This window comes from Sus scrofa, chromosome 9, assembly GCF_000003025.6.
Source record: "Sus scrofa isolate TJ Tabasco breed Duroc chromosome 9, Sscrofa11.1, whole genome shotgun sequence".
In the NCBI taxonomy this organism is placed as follows: Eukaryota; Metazoa; Chordata; class Mammalia; order Artiodactyla; family Suidae; genus Sus; species Sus scrofa.
Genome location: NC_010451.4, coordinates 117,246,489 through 117,274,151, shown reverse-complemented (window position 1 = coordinate 117,274,151; position 27,663 = coordinate 117,246,489). Strand labels below are relative to the sequence as shown.

The following is a 27,663-nucleotide window of genomic DNA, read 5'->3' as shown; positions in this document are numbered from 1 at the left end:
GGGTGGACATGCTCAGCTAGCCCTTGGAAATCTGAGGTCATCTGGGCACAGGGAGGGTCCAGGCTGCCCAGCACCACTGCACAGCCAGGCCAAGGAGCCACCCAGGTGAGGGTGGGGCAGGGCCGGGATGGGGTCCCTCCACCCATCCGAGATTGGAGGTAGGAAGACCTCCAGCATGGGACCCAATTTCCTAAGAATTCCAGGCCCCTCTGACTACCTGGCAGAACTGAGGAGCGATGTTTGTGGCCATGTCCCTGCATCTACCTGGAATAATACCAGTTATGACCCTAGTCATTTGTACAGCTCCTAATAGCCTAATGACCTTCATATGTGCTATCTGCTTTGACACAGGACCCTCCCACCAGGCAGGCACTCACTTCCAGTTGGTTGTTGACTTTGGAAAGTGCATGCATATGGGCAAACCTTCAAAATGGTACCAAAAGTCTGCAAGAAAAACCAGCCTCCCTCCCAGCTCTGTCCCCATTGTCCTTCCACACGGGCAACCCATGCTTTCTTGTGTCTCTTCCCAGATTTCCTCCCATTTTGAAACTGACACCCCAGACAACAGAGTGACCTTCCCAAGGACACATGCTGAATAAGTCACAGGTAAGAAACAGAGCTGGTTTCTCACATCACTATGAACTACCCCCGTGCTCCCAGACTAATGTTTAGCCAAGAATTCAGCTCCTATGAAAACCTACAAGGCTGTAAACAAAACCAGATAACTGTCAAAGCCAGAATGGGAGGCCTGGAGCCCCACAGCTGCCCACTGAGGCGCAGGGCTGTCCACCCCTCTCAGGGCGCTGCAGCGGCACTCCAGCCCCTTCTCTGGCTGCTGCAGGCCAACTCCCATTCTAGGACCCTCTCCTGCCTTCCACTGAGCAGGGGCAGGACCACACATCCTGACCGTTTTGCTCTATCAAAATGTTCCCACCCAATGTCCTGTTCCTTCAAAACTCTGATACTTTGGGGGTTGGTCTATTTTTTTTAAAAAAATGTATTCTGGGCTGCTAATGAGAGATAAAGCTTAAGGCTGGTGCAGAGCCTGCAGGTGGTCCAGGCCAGAGGCCATGTGTGGAGAAGTGGGAGACAAGGACAGAGTGCTCTGACCTCTCCCACCATCCCCACCAGTGGCTCCATGTGCTTTTCAGAGGAAGCGAGTGAGTGAGTGTGTGTGTGTGTGCACGCACACACATGCATATACGTATACATCAGTACTTAGGAGGAACTCTCCTTCCCCCGCAATCCCCAGCTTAAGCAGTTTCCTCCATTCATCCTCCCAAATGATTTATGGGTAATACCTACAGCCTCCTTTGGGAAGATCACTTCAGGTGTGGAGAGGAAGCTATGTGGGACCAAAGACAGGCAAATTGAGGGCATCAGGGATGGGCTGAAGCCAGTGGCAGTTCCAGAGTTTCTCTAGATCAGGGGCCTGGGGTAATGGGCTGTTTGTACAGAAGCACCTAAAGGTGCATTTGATGAGACTGAGCAAATGTCATCTGTATCAAATAAAGAGGGTACGGAAGCCAAAAAAAGGTGGGGGGGGGGATGCTGCTTGCCTGATTGGCTGCTCAGTATATATTTTAGCATACTCATATATGGCCCCTTTGCATTCACCAACAGTTATTTATCAAAACTTCAAAAAAACAAAAAAACAAAAAACAAAAAACCATACCTATGCAATATTAGGGATACTGATGTAAATGCACGTACACACAGGTAGCAAAGGTTCATCCTCCAGGACATGGACTTCTCTGCACAAGCCGCCCTCTGGGACGGAGCCTGTGGCCCAAAGTCTGGCGAACCTGAAATACTCCACGCTGTGCATTCCACAGGGGTGACTTGTGATTGGAATGAGAACATTTCAGCTCACTCCCTCTGTGACTTGGCCTTTATCTTTTGAGCCCTAATATTACATTAAGGTAGCTTCTGGCTTTTAATTGCCCTGAACTTTTGTTAACATTAAATGAAGGAAGGAAATGGGAAGGAAAATAAAACCGTATCTGTATTGCTTTTGAGTTGCATAATTGTATATTTTTGCCACCTCATTAGTTTTCAACTATTCCAGCCTACAAACCTCTCCCCTGCCGCCACCGAGGAAAATAAATCAGTCATTCCTTTATTGCTGCAAAGTCCGCCAAGCTCTAGGTTCTCTTCTCTAATATTAAAGAGGATGATGCCACTTTAAATTCAGAGTCTATTTTTTAATTACCACCTGTGGGAGACCCTGACTCACACAAGTGCTTGGTTGTCTTCTTGCCTTTCCAAAAAACACACCTTCCCTCCAAGCGGATGTGACATTTGAAGACTTAAACATCAGTTACTGGAGGCAGTCACAGAGTCTCCCCTTTATTTGGGGAACAGAGACGGCCCTGCCCATCCCCAACTGCTTCTAACTCAAAGATGACCTCACAGCCTCAGCTCACACTTTCCAAAAATAAAACTTTACCTCGGCGCTTTACCACACCCACAAAAATTGGCTCCAAAATGTTTTACCAAATAGTTTTGAGGAGTACAAATGAGAACAGCATAACCCAGGTATGTCACTGTAACCATGGCTACAGGTTTTATTAGCACTAATACCAGGATGTGGTCAGATCAGATATACACAGACGGCAAACACAAACCTGAGTGGTGTCAGCATGTGCGCCGTAAATTCTCCAAATTGGAAACGTAGCTCTTAATGACTATGATTCATAAAGGACCTTGGGCTGGTGGTGGCGGCCGGAGGGGGCGGGCAGAGTGAGGAGGGAAGTACGGGGAGGGTGGAGGGCTGCATGGGTAAGAGAAGCTCAGGATTCTAATTTTAGCTGTAATCGAGCTTTTTAATACAGTCCTCTAACATGCCACTACCTTGCATTTAGATTGCGATTTTCCCTTCTCAGTGTTCTTTTGCGTGTCTAGTCTGTTCTTCACAGCAATCTTGAGAGAGATCAGAGATGGCTAATAGCCTCATTTCTCAGATGAGAAAAGGGCTCAGAAAGCTTAACTGATTTGCCCAAGAACAGAGGCTTGGAAGACAACTGAACCGCACTAGAACTGGGTCTCCTTAATATTCTTTTTACTGCACCCCTCTGCCAGCCTTTTGTATTCTGCTGGGGACATTTGATATGGATTAATTCCTCTTGCAAACAACCCTCATCCTTATCATTTGTCTGATTAGCCAGAGACCAGGATCAGTCCATCAGACTGGAAAGTCAGCCCTGTCTTTTGCCTTTTGTCCTCACCTCTTTTTCCCGGCCCCCTGCCTGGCTCTCCCCTACACATGACAGCACAAAGAACAGGTAATATAGTTCCAGTTCTGGAGGGAGCGTGTGGTCCAGGGGCTGCAAGCTTAACCTGCCTCCAGAGACCAGGTAGGTGTCAGGACTGGGTGAAGCAGGCAGGGTGGGCACTGGGGTCCAGGTTAGGGAACATCGGTCCTTCTTAAACCCCAGCAGACTGTGGCTGAGTGGGAGCTGAGTGTGGCCAAATTTTAGGATGAGCTAAAGACAGAATTTTATATGAAATCATAGGAGGAAAAAAATTAAATAGAAGTGCCCTTGGGTTAGCTATAGTTCCTGGGCTGCCAGGGAGCACTGTAAGTTTTATGCCTTTGGGTCCCCAATGCCCGCTGTCATAGGCGATACTGTATCACACTTCTCTTAAGGTTTTGGTCCTATTAAAATATATATGTGTATGTGAGCTTCTTGAGGTCACAGTAGGTGTCTTAATTCATCAGCAGTGTGTCCATAGGGTGTGGCACCATGACTGGCTTTCAGATGCCTGATGGATGAATGATCAGGGAACACCCCTTCATCCTGGAAGGATCCAGAGACTGAGGTCCTCAGTGCCCTGAAAACAGAGGCAGCAGAGTACATGGGTACAGCAGGATCTTCACACTTTAGTACCTCCGTGGCCTTGGGAAAATCACTTAGGTCTCTAATAGCCTCAGTTTCTTCCCCCACATAATGGGTATTAAAAGACCCACCTCCCAAGTTGTTGAAGAGGCCACGTCTGTAGAGCCTTGATTCCCACTCCCAGAGTTGCACCCTTGGTAAGAACACAGAAAATGGTGGCTTTTTGATTCATCAGATCATTCCCTGTTTCTGTGAAAGGTGATAAGACATTCTGCCAACCCTCTGCTTTGAGGCTTTGGCCCCCTGAGGTATCTATGTCCATAGAGGCCAGTCCAAGGAAAACAAGTGAGCATTCTGGCTGAAATGAAGAGGAGAAAGTTGATTGTGATGGACAAAACAAGGCATCCCTAAGAAACTAGATCTTGAAGGTCAGGAGGGCTTTAAAGAGGGGCTGCAGCTGCAAACAAAGTTAGCAAGAAAGCGGGGGCCAGACACATGCATCTGCTCTGAGTCCCAACATCGGTTGGTTGACTCAGTCTTTAAACCAGTTCACAGAAAAAGTGATCAGACGCTGCTTGGAACAAATTCATTCTGTAATGAATGGATGTGTTTGCCTTTCACACGACAGGAGTAGCGTAATAGTAAATATTGTGCTATCAGGTTTTCAAGGCGATTTTAAGACAACCACTATGTGAAATGCACTTGGGCTACATGCTTTACACACATTGTCTTTATACTATTATCCACTCGCTAACCCACTCATTCATTCATTCATTCAACAAAGACCTATTTCCAGCCCACTTTCTGCCAGGTACTGTGCTCAGAATAAAGGATAAAATGAAGTAGCACAGTGGAAAAAACACCTTGCCCTCTGAGAAATGCACTAATATCTCTGCTTACAGGAAAGAAAACTAAACTCAAAGTGCTTAAGTGAATGCCTGCACTCCACACCGGTGTTGGTAAAGGAGGCAAAATGCTTGACTGTGTGTTTTCTGGTTTAGGAGAAGAAAAATTAGGAAGTTTCCTTGATGATCTAGGAATATAAACATGAGGACGCGTGTGTCTTGCAAACAGGCTGGGATATTGCGTTGAATCACATGTAACAGGACTGGAATTTTCAGAATATCAGAGAGACACGATTTTTAGTGTTGAATCCCTAAGCACGGCTGAAAACGACTAATGATTGTCAGAGTCTATGACACGGACCCTTTGCGGACAATGTAGTTAGGGTTGAGAAGAGAGAAAAAGAAAGAGGGAGGGAGAAACAGGGAAGGAGAATAAGGTGGCTAGAGATTTTAGGCCTCCTGTAACAGAAATTCAGAGAAAGCCCAGATGAACATCGTTTTAAACTCTTCTCATTGTTCTTAAATTATTCTCTAATTATTTTTCTCGCATCATCTTTGACTGGGGAGAAGGTATCTTTTTCTTCCCCTGTCTTTTCCTAGCATAGCCTAATTAATACTAGATTGATTGAAAGATTGACTTATTTGAACCTTGAGTGAAATGGAGCTTTTTCATTTTCTTTTCTGCTGAACCTGAAATAGAGCATATAGTAATTAGGAAAGGATCCCTTGTTATCAGAAAGTCCCAGCCACAATGAGCTCTTTGTAACTGAGCGAAAGCAAGGTAGATGATTATTTCAGAGCTGATAAAGCACACTCCTTGTTCCCTTCTGCTTTCAGTGATAAGGGAGTTCCTTGATCATTATTTCCTCCTTAAGTGAGTTATTTGGCTGGAGGACGTCTGGATGGTGGGCTAAGTGGTGGGTAATTGTCATCTAAGTCTGGTCACAGACGTGACTGATGGCCTCTTCGATGTCTTTCATTGCCCCTGCTCTCTCCTCAATGATCTAGGTTGGCTCGTTTACATTACATTTTTTAGGCTTTCTCTTCTTTCAGGACCCTCCGGTTCACTGGCATGACTTCATTCATTCAGGAACATGCCCAACTCTGGGCATCCAAACAGAGTAAGACAGGCTAGGGCTCTGTTCTCATTGGCTCATCTTCCAGAGTAGGGAGACAGTCCACAAATGCGTACCTTGAAGTAACAAGAGCATCATGTGTGAATGAGAAGTTTCAGAGGGGGAAGAACTACAAAGGCGATGAGACAGGATGGTGCAGTAGTGGTTGACTGGGAGCTGGGCTTCTTAGATGACTCGGTTAAGAAAGGTTCCTGTTAAGGTAACGTTTGAGGTTAGGAGTGAGTAGAAGTGCCTTTGAGCCCAGCTCTGCAAGTTATGAAGCAGACGGTCATGCCGGGACCTAAGAGAAGATGTACTAAAGGGACAAAGAAGGACCTGAGGGGTGGACAGCTCTGACACCGGTGTGTCCAGGCCAGGTGAGTGAGAAGGGAGTGGAGGGTGAGATTAGAGAAGGAGGCAGGGCTGGCTTTTGGAGGCACCTGTTGGGGATGGCAGGGAGTTCAGACACCACTCCACAGGCGTGGGGAAGCCATGCGGGGAGCCATGGTGAGTGGAGGGGCAGTGGGTGGGGGCGTCAGGATCTGGCTCAAGTGGAGAGAAGAGTAGAACCAGAGAGACTGGTTAGAAAGCTGCTGCCATAATCCAGGTGAAGGGTGATGGTGCTCTAGCCATGAAATGGAGAGAAGTAGCTAGATTCCGAATATACTTGAGGTAATGGGACAGCTGAGGGGTTGCAGGTGGCATGAAGCAAGAAGGGAATATGTGACAAAGGCTACTGTGACAAGGTGCCCCAGGCTGAGTAGCTTAAACAACATCAGTGCAGTGGCTCACAGTTCTGGAGGCCAGGAATCAAGGTGTTGGCAGGGATGGTTCCTTCTGAAAGCTGGGAAGAAAAGATCTGGTCCAGGTCCCTCTCCTTGGGTGTCAGTGGCCATCTTCTCTAAATGGCTCTTCACATTGTCTTCCCCTTGTGCAAGTCGACCACTCTGTCCAAATTTCTCCTTTTCATAAGGACACCAGTCAAACTGAATCATGGACCCACTTGACTCCAGTAGGACCTCATCTTAATGAATTACATCTGCAGAAACGCTGTGTCCAACTAAGGTCATACTTTGAGATGGGGCTTAGGACTTCAACATATAAATACATCATAAGTAGATACATATATGATTCTTTGTGCTCTTCTGTATCCTTTTAATTTTTTTCAAAGAAAACAAGTAACTACAATGTAGTCAGACAAGGGTGGTGGTAGGTGATTAACTCCGTGAAAGCTCAGAGGGGAAAGAAATCCATTTGGGGAGGTTTGCGGGCTGAGAACTGACATAAGAAGCTTGAAGGACTAGGGGTTCCCCCATGAAGACACTGAGGGAAGAGGCGAGAACATCCCAGGGCAGGCAGAACAGCACGTGCCAAGCACAGCAGTGTGGGGGAGCAGGGATGCTGGGAGGATGTAAGGAAACGTGGCAACAAGGGGTGTGATGTAGGTGAGGCTGGGATGGGAGCCGGGACCACCAGCCCACAAGCCATCTGTGCTCCATGCTAAAGACTTGAGATTATCATACAAATGATGAAGAGCCAAAGATGGGCTGAGCAGGGAACATGACCCCATTTGGATTTTAGAAAATGAACTGAAGGAAGGAAAACCTAGAGACCAGCCTGAGGTCAGGCTCAGACAAATGCAATGACAAGGCGGGTGAAGGCGGGGGGGCGCCTGGGCTTCTCGGAATCCTTTCTTTGCCTCTCCATCCTCTGCCCTCCATGCTCCCACCCCCAGAGCCAGCTGGCTTGAACCCTGCTTCACCTTTGCCACTCTGTGCTCCAGCCCCACTGGCCTGGCTGTCTCTTAGACTGTGCCAGCTCTCTCCCATACCCAGGCCTTCGCCCTGCTGTTCCTGGCACCTGTGCACAACCGGACCCTTGTTGTCCCTCAGGCCTCAGTTCAAAGCCACCTCCTCAGAGGCCATGCTGACTCTTGCCTTTACAGCGCCAAAAGCCTATCTCAGTTTCTGTGTTTGTGCACCTGTTTATTATTCACTTATCCCTGGGGAAAGTGAGTAGCTGCACCGTACCTGTGTCATTCAGGACGACAGCCGCGTGCCTGGGAAGGAGCTGACACACACGAGGGGCTCATTCAATGAGTTGGCAGAAGGAAAGAAGGGAGACAGGGAGGGAACGAAAGGACAGTTGGTGGGGCCAGGGGAAACAAAGTGTGTCCCCCTCTGACCAATGGGGTGAGAACCGTGGAGAGAGGGTGAAGACGCCGTATCCAGACCCTTGGAGTACATGTTTTAATTCTGAAATGGTTGCTTTGAAAAAAGGCTGATCAGTGGCATGGAGCAAGAATCTCCTTCCTACATGGAACACCAGAGAAAGGAGGGAAAAATACCTTTGAAAGGAGACCTAAAAAAAAAAAGTCAAGATTCTCCCAGAACCATCCCAAACTCTACAAAAGGCAAAATCATCATTAGCTCAGCAGTTGAGGATGTTCCTTTGGCCGGCCTATGCGTTTAGGGTCAAATAATAAGGGCATCCTCTGTCACCAGGCATGGCTCCAAGAGGCTCTGCATCTCCCGACTCACCAAGTTTTCACAACAGCTCTATTTTACAAATGAGGAAAGGGAGCTGCCCAGAGAGAGAGGTCAGGTGTCCTGCCCAAGGGGACAGACCTAGTGAGGAGCAGTCAGGATTCGAACACAGGACATTTGGTCCCACAACCAGCACTCTCCAGCTTTCCGTCACCTGTGTCAGTCAGGATGGGCTGACTGCTATAGCAAATAACCCTTAAATCTCTGTGGCTTCCCCCAGCAAAGGTTTCCTTCTCATTCGCCCACTGTTCACTGAGGCCAGCGAGGTGCTCTGCGGGCCGTCATTCAGGAACAGTTTCCTGGGCCCTTTGCATCTGGCCAGCCAGCGAGCAGGCAGAGGAGCACATGGAGGACCTTGGAGAAAATTTCAGGAGGTTTCACACTCCCTTGGCCAGAACTCAGTCCCAGTGCCCCAAGACGGAAGGGGGCTGAGAGGGGTAGACCAGGCTGTTCCCAGGATGAGGATGTGGTGGGCATCTTACCAAGTGCTGCCTCAGTGCCTATTTTGAAGGACTTCTGTAGGAGAGACCTGGCAGGAGGGGCTCCTGGGAGTCAGAAAACCCTAGCTCCCGCCCTGACTCCGCCAGCTGTCAACTGGGTGACTTCTCGCAAGTCACAGCCTCTTTTGGTCCCAGATTCCTTATCAATACAGTGAGGGAACCCAACCACATGACCCACCTCTGGATTCTTCCAATTCAGGATGTCTAAATAATAAGGTATCATTTTATTATTTTTAATAACCACGGTGCCTTGTTTCTGCATGAATGACCTAGTTGTGCTTCTGTTCAAAATTGCAACCATAATTATAACATTGATTCTGAAGGGAAATACTATCTATTTTCATCTAATACTAAATATCTAGTCCCACCTCCTATATGCATACCTGGGTGGGGTGGGAGATCCAACTTTGTATTTGGACTAGTTACTTGAAGCAATCAATGAAATTGGGGAAAATACAGATATCTATTTCATCATGCCTTGAGCCAGGTTTAAGTTATAAACATAATACTCCACAAGCAGATTATTTCCTGTGATCTGACAACTTCTGCACAAAACAGTACTTACATCTATTAGGGGGCATCTGAGCATGCCAGGTTAGCCAGGTGAGAGCCGTCAAGAAAATATATGTCCAAAGCAGCAGAGTTAATAACTGCTGACTGAGGTTCCGCCGCATGCCCTTGCTGCCAGAGAGCCTGGGTTTCTGAAGTGTGTGATATTATCGTAACCATGGGGATTTTGCAAGGACTGCAGGATGGTTTTGAGAGCTGGGGCAAGGGTCAGGCAGGCAGGGTGGAGAGGTTTGGGGCTAAATAAGATGTTTTAAACCCCCAAGAGAGATGGAGGAGGCAGGTAGGGCCTGCTAGATGAGGTTCCTAGTTTAGAAAAAAAAAATGAAATATACCAGAGTTGGAGGCCTGAGAGGAGATGAGCACTGCAAGAGGGAGAGTAAACACAGCCCAGGGACCCTTCCTCCTGTCCTTCTCTCTGCCTGATGGCTCTCCCACCACATCCGCTGGAGAACACCCAAGTCAGGCCATTCGTCCTGCCAGTCATGCCTCACCCTCGTCCCAGTGCCATTTTTCCTGAACAACCATCATCCTCCTGCTCCTGCTCTTGCCAACCTGTTCTCTCTCAGCCCAGTGACAGTGCTCTTTATGGAACAAAGGTCTATTCTGTCCCATCCATGCTTGAAAGCCCATGCCCTTATAGCACACAGCAGCCACCGACATGGCTTAGAAGGCCCCTGGCAGTGTAGGGCCACCTGCCTTACGGGCTTCACGCCACCCCACTGTCATCCCCACTCACTGCTGCTGCGTCCAGCCACACTGTCCCTTCAGGTCCTTTGCTGGAGAAGCAAGAGGTCCAGGCATTCATCTGAAAAAAAAAAAAAAATGAACATGAACATATCATTTCCAGACAAAATGTGTTTCCAGACTTTCGAGGGACTGCTCTTCAGTGTATTAATAATTGAACTCACGGCTTTAAATTTAGAGACACTTCATCTGAAAAGGTATCATCAGAGAGTTGAAGAAAAACACATCTCGCGTATTACTTGAAAGTGCTTTAGATAAATTTAGTCTCTGTTTTGAGACTCTTGCAACATGCTGACCACGTGTTGGCTGTTTTTGTCATTCCGATCCTAGCGAAGCCATCCCTACCCAGCGCCTGCGCCACCTCCCTCATTGGTATCGCTTTTGCAGCATCCTGGGCTTTTCCTTCATGCACTTACTACATTATACTTCCACGCCACCTGCAGGGTTCCTTGATGAGTGTCTGCTTCCCACACTAGAATCTGAGCACTAAAGGGGCAAGAACTGGATCTGCCTGGTCCTGGATACCCAGGACCCAACATGGTTCCCAGCATGTAACAGGTGCTCCATGCAGGGTCTCTGAAGGAAAGACCGAGCAGACACCCTCCTGACTGGCATTTCCTTTTCATCCCTTTCCCTTCATCCTCTCCAGGCCCGCCTGCTTGCTCCTTCCCCTGGGCTGCTCCCCTGTCCTATACACAGGGCTTGACCACAGGACTTGTCCCATTGTGCTTCTGCTATTTGTGTCTCTCCTCCTTCCTGGACAGGGAGGCGCTGAGGGTCTGAAGGCACAGGACAGGCACATGTTGAGTGTTCCATGAATACTGACTGCATTGAGCTGTGACCTCCGGGAGAGAACTCTGGCCAAGATGCCCTGACTACCCAAGAGCAAGAAGGAACAGCCCAGGGGGCCTGGTGCTGCTGTGAGTGAAGACAGACCTCTCCCCCCGTCTCCTCACCCAGGACCCTTCCGTTCTCTCGCCTAGCACACGGCTCCGGAGCTTAGAGAGAGGGGTCATCAGGCTGGTTTGCTCAGACAGCAGTTTTTGAACTGGATGATTGGGGTTTTGTTACAACAAATTCCTGGGCATACCCTAGACCTACCAAATCAGGGTCTCCAGGGGGTAGAACTCAGGAATCTGTATCTTTACCTCCCTTGGTGACTCTCCAGCAACCTGCCTGGCCGGAAGGCCATCCTGCCATCACCTGAGCTCTTTGAGGGAGGAGATAAAGGGCACGCAGTGATCACCATGACTCCAGGTATGGGCTCAATGGAACATTTGGGGAAAAGCCCCAGGGGAGGTCTTTGCTCCCCAGTTACGATGGCCCCCACACAGACCCAGGAGTCTGCAGCTGCAGGAGAGGACTCTTCTAAGGCTCTGAGAGAGACCTGCACCTCCTGCCTCACCCCCCACCACCCGAAAGAAGGCTAAAGCTGTAAACCACCTAGAAATCACCCTGGAGAAGGTCTCGGGGTTTCAACTGGGTTGCCACTATGATCCTTATCGTGAACATTTCTAGAAAGCATTTGCTATCCAATACTAGTCTCCAGCTTTCCATATGTACTAGTTCACCTAGAAAAACAGAAACAACAAGAGGCTGGTGCAAAGTAGAGCCAACCCCTTGCTGGGGAGCTCCAGAAGGGTACCAATGTGAGGACAGGACTCTAGAGCAGCTGAGAGGCGGGGGCCGGCACAGGGCTAGGCGCTCTCCCTCGCCTCACTCTCTGAGCTCAGAAGTCCTCCAGACACCATCGGATATTCCCCCAAGTGACCCTCCAACCCTGTGGCTGGAGGCTGGAGTCTAGACCTGGCAGCCACAGACCTGCAGACCCAGCAGGGAGGTCACCTGTGAAGCCCTTTTCCTTTGAATGGGGCAGGGGTCCATGGTTCTTTGGCCATGAGGATCAGGCTTAGAGGTGAAGGATGGGAAAGAAAAGCTCAAGGTTAGAATCAGTCCATTGTGATCTGGAAATAACTCACTATTGGACAGCTTATGTTTTATAGTGTTTTGCAGTTTACAAGAGGCATTAAATAGATTGAGCTCTTAATCTTCACAACCTCATTACAAGGAAGCTTATTAGCTTCATTTTGTAACTGAAGTTTTTGGTAACTGGCTAAGGTCATGAGAGTTGACCTAGGGCTCAAACCCAGGTCTTCTGGCTCCAGGATCTCTGTTCTCCATCAACACCTCACATACAGGCAGATGGAAGCTTGTGGGAAGAAAGAATGAATGACTCTTTCCCAGATAGATACTACAGAGGATACAGAAATGCATACTGCTTGGTTTCAAGAAAACCGAAAGAAATTTTCCCCCTCTCCTCTTTACTCACACCCACCCCCACAACCACAGTCAAGGTCGGTTAGCACCTATTATTGGTTTTACAAGAATAGATGAATCATTTTTTCAAACAATGTCAACGATACTTGAGAGCCAACAAAAGGATGGGGCCTCCCAGCGTGTATTTCTAAGGCCCACAGTGTGGCTTCTTTTGCAAAAGCATTCCATAGAAGCTCTAACTTTTAATTCATGCCACCAAGGAGATATTTGATTGTTTCCTGGAAATGCTAATAATGCAAAGCTCATAAATACTAATGAAACACTATAGATTAGCCGAGCTCAGCAAGTAACCTGAGGGGGGGCTAGAAGAGAATTCTTAGATTAAAAAATATAAAGAATATCTTTTAATCAAATTTTCCCCAGACAGGGTTCCCACATGTTAATGAATCTCTCTCTGGCTGTATGGAGAGTAGAATCAAATAATCACCTTTAGGGATCCAGAAGTGAATTATTGACTTAGCTTTAGCTTAAAAAGACATCTGTTTATTCAAAGACCATTTTAGATGCCATGGGATGGACAAGTTTGAAACAAAGGTTGGGAGGGGTGGAGGGGCCTGAAACATTGAAATAAAAACATAATTCAAATGCATGCGCTTATTTCATCCAACTAAGCAACCTAACTTGGAATTTGCTTCTTATATTTGCCTATTGACATAATGCCTCAAGGATAATAAATCCTCTGGAATGTACGAGGCTCCATGATATCAGAAACTGTATCTTTGTCGTTCACTCCTGGTCCTCAAAACCTAACACAGTGTGGGGCACATATTAGGTGCTCAATAAACATTTGCTAAATGGATGATGTGCTCTCTTAAAACATTTTCCAGAGCTTTTCACATCCTGTTATCTTTTCCTGAAGGGCAGATGTGATCACAACAGCCTCCAGTTCGAAAGCCTTCCAAATAAACACACACCCTACCCATCTTGGCAATGACCTACAGCCCTTCCCTCTCCCCCCTGAGCTCCAAGCTCACCAGAAGGCCCCCTCTTCTGTCAACATTCTAGAAGTTTCTCTGCCTGGAATCTTGGCGCATCCTTTGCATACACGTTTCTCTGTCCAGAACCTCCTCTTCTCTCAAGGTGACCTACTTTCACGAACACTGCCCTGATAATCTCCAAGGACTTGATGCCCTTCTCTCTCCCTGGCTGAACCCAAGAGTGGGCCCTGATTCACATATGCTCCCCAGAGGCCAGCCTGATCCCTGGCACAGGACAGTTTGTCAGCAGTGTCATTTGTTGTGGTCTAATTTGAATCATAGAGATGCCGTGCGAGGAGCATTTGGTCGCCTAGAAGTTTATGTGTAGGGTCAAGTTAGGGAAAAGCAACCAAAGTCTTCCCACAACAGAGCAGGGAACCTGTGAAAGGCTCACCCCATGGGGATCTGATGTCAAACTTCCCAGGATCCACAAGGCCAGCTCTGCCACTCACTGACTGTGTGGTCTGGGCCCCCGTCTCTTCCACTGTAGGATGGGGGAGGGGAGAAGTAACTGTACCTTCTTCCCAAGGTTGTAGTGAAGAATAAATGAGTCCATGTGAAAAGCGGCTAGATCAGTGCCTGGTATATAATAAGTGCCATCTTACAGCTTGACATCAGACTTCTGGGGCCAAATGGTACAGCAGAAGGTGCCAATTTATACAATTGTGCAAATGTATAAATAGTGTTACGGGGATGGATTCCCATACCTGCAGACCAGGACGAGATCAGGTGGGGCCTGGCTGGTCACACAGGCACTGGGTACATGGGGCAATTATAGAGTGTGTTATCCAAGGAATCAGACCTCCAAGGACAACCGCTGGGACACCATGTATAACACACCATCCAGGTGTGTAACACACATTTATGTTCCAGTGCCAGGCAACCCAGTGAAGCCTGGACTCAAAATGATTCTGGACCCAGGTCCCCCTGTGCTTTCCTCCATTCACAATGCCCGCCCTGCTGCTCATTTACAAGTTATAATGCACATGAAGGTGATTTAGAAAAGAACTAAGTGGAATATGAATATTTTAATGATTTTTTTCCATTCTAGTTGGTTTACAGTGTTCTGTCAATTTTCTACTATTTAGCAGAGTGACACAGTCACACATGTATATATTCTTTTTCTCACATTATTCTCCGTCATGTTCCATCACAAGTGACTAGATATAGTTCCCTGGGCTATACAGCAGAACCTCATTGCTTATCCTCTCCAAATGCAATAGTTTGCCATGTATTAACCCCAAGCTCCCAGTCCATCCCACTCCCTCCCCTTCCCCCTTGGCAACCACAAGTCTGTGCTCCAAGTCCATGGGTTTATTTCCTGTGGCAAGTTTCATGTGTGCCATATATCAGATTCCAGATATAAGTGATACCATATGGTATTTGTCTTTCTCTTTCTGACTTACTTCACTTAGTATGAGAATCTCTAGGTCCATCCATGTTGCTGGCATTATTTTGTTCTTTTTTATGGCTGAGTAGTATTCCATTGTGTATATGTACCACATCTTCTTAATCCATTCATCTGTCAATGGACATTAGGGTTGCTTCCATGTCTTGGCTATTGTGAATAGTGGTGCAATGAGCATGCGGGTGCATGTGTCTTTTTCAAGAAAAGTTTTGTCTGGGTATATGCCCAGGAGTGGGATTGCTGGGTCATATGGTTGTCTATACTTAGTTTTCTGAGGGACCTCCATACTGTTTTCCACAGTGGTTGTACCAATTTACATTCCCACCAACAGTGAAGGAGGGTACCCTTTCTCTGCACCCTCTGCAGCATTTACTTGTTGACTTGTTAATGATGGCCATGGAATACGGATATAATGTCACCATCCTTAGTCCTCCTGCTTGCCCAGCAGCCTTGAGAGAGCACAGGGCCCATTATTCAGGGGTCTGGGCATTCATCACAGCTCTGTATATTCTCAGACCTGTCCCCGCACCACTCTGAGCCTCAGATCTTCATCTTCAGGTGAGAAAGTTAGGATGATTTCTAAGGTCTCCAGCCTGAAATCAGTGACACGCTGATCTTTGGTTCCCAGGCAATGTCTTACGCCAAGAGGTCTCTTAAATTTCTTTGAATCATGCCTGTCCCTCGAGTCTTATTTAGACCTGTGGATTCCAGAACTAAAGGCTCCTCTCAGACCTTAGACTTGACAGCTGAGGCCTAAGAGCTGTGTGGAGAATTGGAGAAGGAAGAGGGACCCCTCTGGAAAAGCAGCCAGAATGGTGCCGGCTCAGGGTAAGCTGAGCTCAGGGGAAGTTACCATTGTTGGGCAGTGGAAATGAATCCAACTAGTCCATGAGGTTGTGGTTCAACCCCTGGCCTCGCTCAGTGGGTTAAGGATCTGGCATTGCCATGACCTGTGGTGTAGGTTGCAAAGGCAGCTCAGAGCCTGAGCTGCTGTGGCTGTGGCTGGCAGCTACAGCTCCAATTTGCCCCCTAGCCTGAGAACTTACACATGCAGCAGGTGCGGCCCTTAAAAAAGCAGAAAAAAAAAAAAAAAAAAAAAAAAGAGCTGAGCTCAGGACAGGAGGAGAGTGACATCCAGTGACCCCATCCCTTATCAGCCTGCAATCTCTTTCCACTGCAGAGAAAGGGACCAGGCAGGAAAGGAGATTTTGGAATATTTAGTAGGGGTCAGAAAGCAGAGACAAGGGTAATGAGGGGCAGAGAGGGGAGAAACAGAGAGAACTGGTTTCCTACCCAAAGCACGAAGGGTCCTGGCCAGGCATAGGAGTGGGTGTCGGGAGGGAGGAGATTCGAAGCAAGTATGCAAGCCTCCCAGCAGGCCTTGGACATTGTCTCTTGTGCTTAAGCTTTCATTTGTGTTGAAAATGGCATGCCATGTTCACTGAAGATCAGATATGGAGCTGTCCTGTGGGGAGAACTACTCCTCAAGGGGGTCCAGGGCGCTGACCCCCTAACCAGAACACTGAATACACTCGTTGATTTATTTATCCAACAACTGCTGAGCATTTACTATGTGCCAGGTCTGATATACTACTAATTTTTATATCCTAAGCCCCATATAGCGTGCATACAGCGAGAATTCGTTAATTGACTAAATGCATGCATTTATCTTGTTTATTGCGTCTCAATATGGTTTCAGTGAACTCTGGAAATCTTTGATTTCCTCCCCTTTCCTAAGCCTAAGATCAATGATGTTATTAAAAATTATAGCCCATTCCCACTGCATTCCCCCTTAAGTTATCTGTTTTTCTCCCTTTAGGTGCTCCCTGTGGCATGCCCAAACCCAAAGCTGAAAGAGAACTAAGTTACAAGGGGAAAAGTCTGCATCTTCTTCAGCCCAGGCTCTGCCAGTTGAGCTGAGAGGTGCCTCTGGCCCAGTCTAGCCGAGCACCATGGAGAAAATCAGCGCCTTCTTCAGCGCCATCTGGGACATCATCTCGAGCAAACACCAAGAGGGCCTCTTCAACAGCATCTGTCTGGGCATCCTCCTGGGGCTGCCCCTACTGGTGATCATCACATTCCTCTTCATCTGTTGCCACTGCTGTTGGAACCGGCCAAGCAAAAGTGGCCAACAGCCAGAGCAAAACAAAGGGAAGAAGAAGAAGAAAAAGAAGGCTGAAGAAGACCTCTGGATCTCTGCTCAACCCAAGCTTCTTCAGCTGGAAAAGAGGCCGTCGCTGCCAGTCTAGTTAGGCAGGAGGCAGAAGTGTCCTCCTTTGGGGGCTTGGCTACCTTCCAACCACACACACGGGGGTAGGGAGCAGAAACCCCAGAAGTGATGCACTCATGGCAACCAAGGAGCAAACCTCAGACTCAGTGGCCCATGGAGGACACTCCCAGGGAGCACGAGGACCAGTGGTGGCTCTGTCTCAGCATCTGCATGTCCACTAGCAATGCTCTTTACTGCAGACTCAGGCAGGCCTGCCACCCGTCTCCAGCATAGTCCACATGCAGAAGCACAAGGAACATTTATCCATACATCTTGACATATCTTCCCAGTGTACACATGCACACACCACACCACACACAGAGGCACGCACAACCAGGCAATAGGTACCTGAGCAAGTATATTCATGTTCATCAAATGGCCACTGAATGTCTGCTTTGTGCAAGGCCCTAAACAATGCAGCACATTATCCGCTCTTAGAAAAACATCTCATAGCCAAGACCTGATCTGGGCACATATGCACAATTATATAACCAGGAAAAAGCCTATGCACTGTCAGTTCCACACACCACTCAGGTTAGAGATGTAGGCTTTCCTGTTCCTATCTCCACATAACCTTTTACTGGAAATCCTCATCTTTGGACATTCCAGCAGCCTGGTACAGTCCCCCTTCCTGTATGTTGACTCTGACATGGGAACAGACAAGTTCCTGGGCTTCTGACCTCTCACTTGGGAGAAGTTTAAAGTGATAGATCAAACTTCATCGAAAGCTATTGTCCTACAACTCGTGACAGGGTCCTCATTACCACTGATGGGCGTGTGATTACATCAAAACCTCTCTTTGAGATGCCACCCCCAGGGCCACTCTGCAAGGCTCCCTTCTCCAAGCAAGAACACATGGCTCCTGGGAGTGACCACTAGAAGACTGTGGCACCCAGGTGTGCTCCGCCCACTCCAGTGGACTGCCGTTGCGCGCCTGTACGGTGCCTGTTCACAGATGGGAAGGAGATGCTCCCTGGGAGCAGGGGACATCCTATGTGTAAACCAAAGGTTTTCAGCAGGGAAAGGATGAAGACAATTGCTGGTCCAGTCCCACAGCAGGCACCCTGGAAACAACTTCACAGGTTGTCATGGACTCATGGGATGTTCGTGTGGGACGTAGAAGTTAACAGAGTTTTGATGAAAGTAGGATGAAGCTCTACAGAGGTTGATTCATATTTATCCTGAAGCTCAGGCAAGTGCCTTGCACACAGTCGGTACTTAGAATTGTCTGTGGATGTTCTTGGATGTGTGATGTTAAGGAAACGTGTAATACCTCACCAGCTCCTCCAAGTGACCTTCTTCTAAGTGAGCCCACTAGTTGCTGCAATGAACAGAAGTTGGGTATTGAATTCTGCAGGAGGAAGTGCATGCTGGGCCAAGGGTCCAGTCAACAGGTGTGTGCCCCAAGATCCATGAGGACATATAAGCTAGATCCGTGGTCAGTTAAGGAAATGTCCCCTTACAAGGGTGAGGTTGGGAGGCCAAATTAATCCATTCATAGGATGCACTGGTTGATATTTTGACTATACTGTGACCATATCACAGAGATGGATAATTCCCAACTTGAGAGCAGGCTGTGCTCTAAAAGTTCATTTGCAAATCTGCTGGGTAGCAGTCTTAAAATATTCTCCCATGGAAGCTCTTCTACATGGTGGTGAAACTGAGATGTAATTAACAATGGAGCTAAACTATGATATTTATAGAAGCAAGGACTAAATTCTCTAAGATGGTGTTCATGGAAAAATGGACTCTGCTTGCTCACTTGGGCCAGCGGGTAGTCACCTGCCCTCCAGGGACACAGTCCAGGCCTGGTCCTGTGGAGGGGGTGGTGACTATGACACCAAGGTCTTCTGACAGGTGACCCTGTGAATCTTAATTCAGGCCTGCTTACATTTTAAAACCAGTCACGCTCATCCTTCCATCCTAAGTGGCTTTAAATACCTGGGCACTCAGGCCCCTCACACATAAACCCCTCTGACCACAGAAAGAAGCACCCTCTGATGCTCTGTCCCCTTGTCTTCTGGAGAGCTTATCACAGAGTACCTGGCTGTCCCCTTCTATCCCAGAATGACTCGTCATCTCCCCGCACAACACGCACATGCCTCCCCATGCCTCCCACTGCCCAGCAGGCTGAGTTGCCCTGAATGTCTCCCACTCTCAGCCCCCCTAAAATGGATGACTTGGGGGAGACGTGGAGGCTGATGGCTGAGATTGCTGTCAGATATGATCTAGAAAAACAGAGCTCTGGGATCAGGAACCACACAGGTACCATGGTTGCCATGGCAACCAGCTGCTAGTTTGAATGAAGACAGCAGTCAGCCGTCGTGGCCGTGACAAGGCCTCTGTCTCCAGGAGCGGTGCCCTGCCATCTCCTGAATGCATGGATTTGCTCTACCTCCAGGCATGAAACACCCAGAAAGCCACTTCTCCGTAGCTTCCATAGCAAAGTGTGCAGACCCAAGACCCTGAAAGAGGCTTATCTTTTCCCCAGCCTGCCTCCCCTGATAATCTTCACTGGAGCACCCAAAACAACCTTCACTGGAGCACCCAGTGCGTGACAGGCCCTCACATGTTTGTTGAAGAAGTGGGTGGATAAAAGGAACTCAAAGCAATCACTGGAGTCTACTTCCCTTTCTTCCCACTTCCTTCTCAACTTTCTCTCTTCTCTTTTCCTTTCTTACTCTCCTCCTCCCTGGGTACCGCCTGGCTCCATCTCTCCATCCCTCTCCATTTTTACTCCTTCTTCCCAGCCTTTGTCCCAGAACTGCCACAGACAGGCAGCCAGGGGCAGGGAAGGGCAGGGCAGAGTCTGCCTGGCCTATCTTGGGGGCCGGGGGGTGGGGTGGGGTGGGAATGGCTAAGCTAACAGGGCAAAAAGGATGGTGGAAAAAAGGCTCCCTAAATCAGCACAGGCTTGAGGAGAAGCCTCCAGGCTCAGGACTTCTGAATGGTCAGGTCTTTCCCCTGCTGCTCAATGGATTCGCTTTGGGTTTCGGGTAGGGGGCAGGGAGGAGTAGGGGGTGGGGAGGGAGGAGGGCAAGATGAAGATAAAGTCACCTTTTCAAGAAGAATATAAATGGTTCTAAGTTGTATAGTATCTGTCAGTATTTTTTTTTTTTTTGGAAACGTCAAATACATCAAGATAAAAACTTATTTAAATTAAATACTTTGAAAATAAAAACCTTGCCTGGCCTCCTTACTTTTGGCATCAGATAGTTATTTTCTTGGCATTCAATATTATCCTTCCCCAGACATCACTCAGAATGACGGAGGCAGCAGCTCCCTCTGGGGCACCAAAGGCCCAGCCATCTCCTGGCACTGCCCTGCCCCGCAGAGCCAAGGTCAGAGGACCAGGAATGAATTCTGGCACCACTGCCTGCAGAGCAGACACCTTGGAGACTAGGCACCCGCAGAGGTGCCAGCTACAGAACAACACACGGATGCTCCTTGGCAACACTCAGAGAAACTTGCCTTCAGTGAAGTCAATCAATGTCTTCTTAAAGGCAAAAGGGGGAAATAGCAAAAACTAAGTAGAAATAGACCTCTAAATTAAATTGGGTGCTGGAAGGGGAGAGATCAAAAGCCTCTATACTAGCAGCAAAGGAACACAGATGAGAGTAGACAGGTGATAAGGGGACAGACATTCACACAAGGATATGAACGTAGAAGTGCATGTCTTTTTTTCAAGGTGGCCTTAGTTTTGCATAGGTAAAGAAGTGTCATGAGTTGGACACTCCCAGTTCCTCCTTTTATGATGCCAGGCTGTCATTAAAACAGAAACCATCCAGAGCAGTGCTGTCCAACAGAACTAGGAAGGATGAAAAGGTTCATACCCTTCTAATATGGTACTGTTAGCCATGTACAGCTATTTGTTCCCATTTTTTCAAGTTTCATTGCAGCACAGGTGTACAAGGTTGTGATAATTTCTGCTGTCCAACATAGTGATTCTGTTATACATGAATCCTCTTTCAGATTCTTTTCCCCCGTAGACCATCACAGAATATTGGGTAGAGTTCTCTGTGCTATACAGCAGGTCCCCACTGGCCAGTCATTCCATGTACCTCAGTGTGCGTATGCCAATCCAAAAACCCCAGTCCACCCCTCTCCCCCAACCTCTCCCCTTTGGTAACCAAAAATTTTCCAGTCTCTACGTCTGTTTCTGATCTGCAAATAAGTTCATTTGCATATATAGCTATTTAAATTAATTAAATAAAGGTAAAGGAACAGTAGCTGAGTTACACCGGCCATATTTCAATTGCTCGAGAACCACACGTGGCTGGTAGCTACCATCCTGGAAAACACAGGCCTGGAAGCTTGTGAGGGGAGCGGTCACACAGGCCCCAAAACACCATGTTTACTGCCCTTCGAGGGCCTAGGCAGGCCTCCGCCTCATCTCCCCCAGCAGGTTGGTGTTTTGGTGGCTGTAGCTGATCCCTGGGCTCCCCTCCCCGTCATCACATCTTCCATGACAGACTGAGGACAGAGACCCTGCACTCAGCCCTGTTCGTTCCTCCAGGACTTCCAAACTGCCCCCTGCAGAGGAGGGAACACCGGCCAGACACCACCTGGGGATGGGTAGCTGCTGCACACCTGAGGGGCTGCCAGAGCGCAGCACCCTCTGCTCCGCCTGCCCACGCTCGGCCCTGACCTTGGGGGTGTGGGTGTAAATGTGGACAATGCTAGGAGCATCCTCAACTCACCAGAACGCTCTGCACTGGCCCCCTGCCCTTTGCCCTTAGTATGAGTCCCAAATTCAAAGCCACAGGACTGCATGACAGCAAAGAAGAGTCCCTTTAAGCTAGCTTGCTGTCTCTGGCATAGGTTCAAAGGGATGTTTTCAAATATTTGTGACACTGCATTCGGGAATGGCCATGCATGCAAGTATCTAACTCTCTCTTGAGGCTATTTATTCCATTAACATGTGTGACTCTGGTATGTACCAAGCACACCAGATGGCACCAATATGGAGTCATGGGAGGGGTTCACAGCCTAGCTGAGGGGACAGACAGGCAAAGAGACTACTACAGTACAGTGTGGTCACTGCTCCTAAGAGGGACGTTCTAAAGCTAGAGTAGGACAGACTAGGGGCAGGGGGAGGGGAGCCACCCAGAAGCTGATACCCAGGAGAAAGTTCCAGAGGAGAAACTGAGAAAAGATGGCACCATCAGCACTTCCTACCACCTGAAAGTGCAGCCTGGAGCAGTGACGTGGGGACAGCCTGGTAAGGACCAGCTAAGTGTAGCAGGCTAGGACTCAGGACCAGGCTGTCCCCATTCTGAGGCTCACCCAGCTCCCATGGGTTGTGTAATTTAGGCCCATGACTCCTGGGTAGAATTAACGACGGTACCTATGGCAGGGATGAGAGGATTAAATGAGATAATGCATAGAGAGCATTTCGCACAAGGCCTGACCTACTATAAGTGCTCAGTAAACAAATGTTCCTTATGAAGGGCAGAAGGAAGATCGTGAGAGAGTTGGGTCCTAGAAGTCAAAGGAGAAGCAGCTCTCAAGAGAAAGCCAGAGTCATGGAGTCAAAGGGTGCAGACAAGTCACATGAGATATGGATAGAAAATAATGTACATCTCCTATTCCCGTTGGTGTAATAAATTCCCTCATCTCACACAATAATGCCCTGTACATATAATCTCCATCACACAGTAACACACTGCACTGTCTGCGGTATTATCAGTACTCCGTGAATTAAGGGCTCCCAATTTGCAATACGTGACAGACAACTTAAGTACCTCTCCTGGCTCGCCTCAAGCCCCTCTGCCCACAACCAGGCCACCCTAGGGTGACAGCGCCCCCTGGTGTCCAGATCAGGAGAGCGTTTGAGTCACATTCTTTCCGCCTTACACTTAGCAAGCACATCAATCCAGCTATGTCACTGGTCCTCAGACTAAATGTGCTAAAGACTCCCTGGGTTTTATGTGATAGTCACAAACCTGCCGGGGTCAATGATGCCACGTTCATTGCCAGATACAGGATTTTCATAACCCCTTAATTAACCTGTTAATTGCTGTTACAAACATTTCTGGTAAAGTACTCCAGATTTAAAATCAGTGCTAGGAAAGCTGCCCTAACCACACGGGTCTTTTCCATCACAGGATCAGACTATTGGCAGTCATGTTCCTGTGCTCCCAGCCCTCCACCCCCATTCTCACTTGCCTTTAGGAGTTGGCCTTTAAGAGGCCAGAACAGCAACTGCCTAACTCACCACTATATCTCCAACACCTAGCATGGAGCTGGCACACACTGTATGCTAAATAAATGAATTGATTAGAGGAAAAAAGAAAAAGAATCACTGGTGTCTCTTACTGGCGCAGATGCCCAGTACCTCTCGGCCCTTCTGTGGATTTATTACATCTTGGACAGAGCCAGACAACCTGCTCTTCCAACAAGCACTCTAGGTAAATGGCAGAGGTCTCTGAACCACATCTTGAGAAATATTACCTAAATATTCGAAGCATCAAAAGCATCTGATGGTCCAGTAAGTCTTCAAAACACTGCTACTATGACTTTCCCACTCCTCCTTGGAATCCGCAATGCAGGTGTCACATCAAAGGTTCTAATGGGGGAATTCCTTGGTGGCCTAGCAGTTAAGGATTCGGTGTTGTCACTGCTGTGGCTCGGGTTCCAACCCTGCCCAGGAACTTCTGCATGCCACAGAAGTGACCAATAAATAAATAAATAAAGTCTTAATTTTTTTTTTTTTTTTTTTTAGGGCTGCACCCATGGCATACAGAGGTTCCCAGGCTAGAGGTCAAATTGGAGCCAGAGCTGCCAGCCTATGCTACAGCCACAGTAATGCCAAATCTGAGCCGTGTCTGTGACCTACATCACAGCTCACGGCACCCAGATCCTTAACTTTCTGACAGAGGCCAGGGATCAAACCTGTGTCCTCATGGATGGCCAGTCGGATTCATTTCTACTGAGCCATGAAGGAACGCCTTATTTTTTTTTTTTTTAAGGGTACTGGCATAAAGAAACTGGTGTAACTCCACTTGAGTTTTCTACTTAAGTTTTCCCAAGTTTATTTCCCCATAAAACCTCTTTCTTTAACACATCTGGAGGAACAAGGGTTCCGAGGAACATCTTTTGGGAAATGCTTCCAAGGGTGATTTGTGTAACCCCGGGCTTCATCTGTTCCTGTCTTTTACTGCTCATACCTCAATTCATATCTTCCCCAAGGAAACCCTTTCCAAAATATAGACAGATTCTCCTTTCCCTTTACTCACCTTTCTTTCTCATTCTGCTCCTTCTTTCTATGCGTGAGCCATAATAATCCCAATAGTGACTATTCATAGTAAAGATACCTTAGAGCTGGCTAGAGATACACCTCTATCAAGGAAAAAAAAAAAATCTAAAGGTTTTGCATGAGGTTCTGAAGACTAAGGAGGCAAGGCCTCTCTCTGATCACTCTGGAGTGCTTTCTAACACAGTAGAGCACTTGCATTATCTCATTTGATTCTTGCGGCCCCTGCCACAGGGAGTAAACCCGAGATCATCATCATCCCCACTTTACAGAGGAAGACGCTGAGGCCCAGAGAAGGTCAGCAACTCACCCAAATCAGGACTGGAAACCAAAGACTTCAGCCTCCTGTCTAGCATCCCTTCTGCACATCAGGCACCATGAGCCAGGCCAGTCTGAGATCCCAGGCTCCTCAGAGACTCTCAACTCGCAGAAGCATCTCCTCTGGGTCAGAAACTTACAGCGTCCAATAAAGGGCTCTGCCCACAAGCCTTGAAACAACCAAACCTCTCCTTCAGATGTTCCACTGTACCGTGTGAGCCCTTTATGTGACAGTTCTGTTTTTTCTTTTTCATAATCCAAGTGCAGGACTTAAGCTTTGATTGCAGAGGCTTCCATTTCAAAGAGGCACTCACTTCAAAGACCACTGTGTGGGATAAACAAGTTGTCAGCCACACAACTAGACAAAGACCCAGGCCACCTCCCCCAGGGGCTCCTTCATTTTAGAGACCTTGGTTGATTTCAGTAACTGACCATTGGGGCCACCTGTTGTTTTCTTTTCCTGCACTTTCCTTTTTTTTTTTTATTTATTTTTTTTTATTTTTTTAGGGCTGCACTTATGGCACATGGAGGTTCCCAGGTTAGGGGTCCCATCGGCCTTCACCATAGCCACAGCAACACCAGATCCAAGCCGCACCTGCGACCTACACCACAGCTCATGGCAACGGTGGATTCTTAACCCACCGAGCAACCACTGAGCAAGGCCAGGGATTGAACCTGCCTCCTCATGGATGCTAGTCAGACTCGTTAACCACTGAGCCACAACGGGAACTCCTTTTCCTGCTCCTATGTTTTAAATTCAGCAGTAAGGAGTGAGCCCTTGAAATCCTAGGCCCCCACAGAAGACCCCAATAAAAGCAGAATCCTATGCTCACTCCCACTCTTGTGCTGGTTTTCTCTTCCCTCCCCCACCTTCAACCTTACTATATGCTCCAGGTGTGTAGTGTAATTTTCAGGTCTTGTAAGTAATAAACTTTTGTGTTTTTTTCAAAGATTCCTGATGGTTATTGCTGAAAGGTGTCTTATAATCATAATAAGAGGCCCAAGGGCCAGTCCAACCACAACACTGGTTATTATTGACAGGCTGAGATGAGCATAGACTACACAGCCAGCCTCATCTGCTCTTAGCCCTCTCTAATCAAAACTAATTTGCTTCACTTGCTGAAATAAAGAACTGTTTTCGTTCCATTTTGTGTCCCGTTTTATTTAAATTGCAATACTAAAATACCTTCGTTTTCTAGTTCTGTCACTATTCGTACACTGCAATTTATCTGTATTACAGAATGAACAGGCTTTTATGGGCTAACTGGAGAACCTGACTTCTTTATATACCATTGGAATCTGAACTCAACCCATCTCCCCCCGTCCCCAACCCCCGCCCCCGTTAGAAACAACCAACTAACATAACTTTGGGAAGTGGCTTTCTTTGCACTTTAGGAACTGCCCAAAACCCCTTCCAGGGGTGCTCCCTTCACTTTTCAACATGAAGGCCTCCCCACCCCTTTGCCTGACCACCAGCCCTGTAGACCAGGTGCGGTGAGGGACTCCAGTCTCATAGGTGATCTCTGCAAGGTGTTTCCCAGTTACCTGTTTCATGCAGCAACACTGCCTGCGCAGCCGCCAAGCACTGGCTGGATGCTGAGTCGTACCCTACAGGCTGACTCTCCAGGTCATATTACCCAGGAAGGAAGAAAAGTGAGGACCCCCAGAACTTCCCCTTAGGGAGGAGAGGAAAGTGGCGCTGAGGCTAGAGGTTCCCAGTAGGACCACACTGCCATCTGCTGGCCCGGCTGGGTAGAGCGCGCCCCTGCGCTGCGCTGCGCAGCGCGGCCCCTGCAAACGTATTGATTGATCCGTGCTCTTTATTGACAGAAACGTCTTCCTGATCCTCTCCTTCGCTCCCCTGAAGGGCTTAAGGAAAAGACTTCGAAATTTTTTTAACGGAAGACTTCATCCAATAAATGACTACGTTTTGCCTAGAGCCTTTCACTGTTTACACTTGTTTTTCTGCTGCCAGTGCTGTGCGGGCCCTCACACTCTACCCTGTCCACAGCCCCTCGCTCTTCACGCACCAGACCGGGCCCTTTTCCTTCACAGCATCCCTCTGAGTCATTCTTAATCTTTCTCCCTGGCTCTTTCAGCATTCCCTGGCTTTAAGGGTCCTTGAATCCCTGAGAATTCTGAGTTTAAAAGCAGAACTTTTGATGTCATGTGACAAACATAATGCCTGGGACCCTCTTCCCAGAGGAGGCTACTGTTAGGAGCAACCAGTTCTAAACTCAGCCCCCAAAGAACCCCTCCCCCTCCCTTTACCACCCATCCCCCTCCAATCTTCTTCATTCTTCCTCCTAAATATCTTTTCCTTTGGGCTCTTCTCCTCTTTCCCACCATTTCTGCCACAGGCCAAGGAAGTCAGCACACGGTGCCTGGTGGAATAGCCCTTGTCCACGACTCTCCATCCTTTCCCCAGAACCTCTATGCCTCCCTCCAATCTCTATGTTATCATCAGACTGATGTTTCCAAACTACAAGCCTCACTTCATGTATCACTCCCAGGTTTAAACACCCCTGAGTGTTCTCCACTGCCCTCTTTTTCATCTTAGCCCGTTCTCAACCCCACGTGCATGTTAGAAGCCCCTGGAGCTGTAAAAACATCAGCGGTCCAGAACTCAGCTGAGGCCCATTGAAGCAGCATCTCTGGAGGTGAAGTGGGATGGGTCTACCCAACAGCTGATTCTGGTTTACCGTGTTCACCGTGCGAGCTGCGAGTCCCTGCCTACCTCTCTATCATGGCTCCCTACCAAACACTCCTCACTTCACCAAGAAACCAGCCTTGTCCCTCAAACCCACCAAACTCCACCCTTTGCCATGAAGTGGGCTCGTTCCAAGGTGCCCTGCCTTTTCCCAGGCCTCTCGTGTCTCCCTGGGAAATTCAGGTTCATCCTTCCAGATGTCAGGCTGACATCACACCTGATTTGCCTTC

General features: G+C 48.1%; 1 protein-coding gene and 1 long non-coding RNA gene across 11 annotated transcripts in view; one reads left to right on the top strand and one right to left on the bottom strand.

Annotated features, from left to right (window-relative positions):
• The window catches only part of KIAA0040 (KIAA0040 ortholog), a 34,544-nt gene extending 14,197 nt beyond the window's left edge, over positions 1-20,347 (top strand). For 2 of the 8 annotated variants that reach the window (XR_001304182.2, XR_002335930.1), the window contains exons 2-3: positions 531-606; positions 1,720-10,238. Coding sequence is in view for 5 of the 8 variants with exons in the window: in XM_021063672.1 (XP_020919331.1) it covers positions 16,834-17,130 (297 nt within the window). In the remaining 3 variants the exon portion in view is untranslated. Of the gene's footprint in view, positions 1-530; positions 607-1,719; positions 10,239-10,923; positions 11,080-15,233; positions 15,710-16,700 lie in introns of those variants that run through there. The other 6 variants (XR_002335929.1, XM_021063672.1, XM_013989638.2 and 3 more) reach the window with 6 other exon arrangements.
• LOC102162878 overlaps positions 1-26,944 on the bottom strand; it is a 381,084-nt gene extending 354,140 nt beyond the window's left edge. For all 3 annotated transcript variants that reach the window (XR_002335933.1, XR_002335931.1, XR_002335932.1), the window contains exons 1-3: positions 26,269-26,944; positions 24,716-25,048; positions 10,152-10,220 (exon numbers count right to left, since the gene is read on the bottom strand). This is a non-coding gene — a long non-coding RNA (uncharacterized LOC102162878). The remainder of the gene's footprint in view (positions 1-10,151; positions 10,221-24,715; positions 25,049-26,268) is intronic.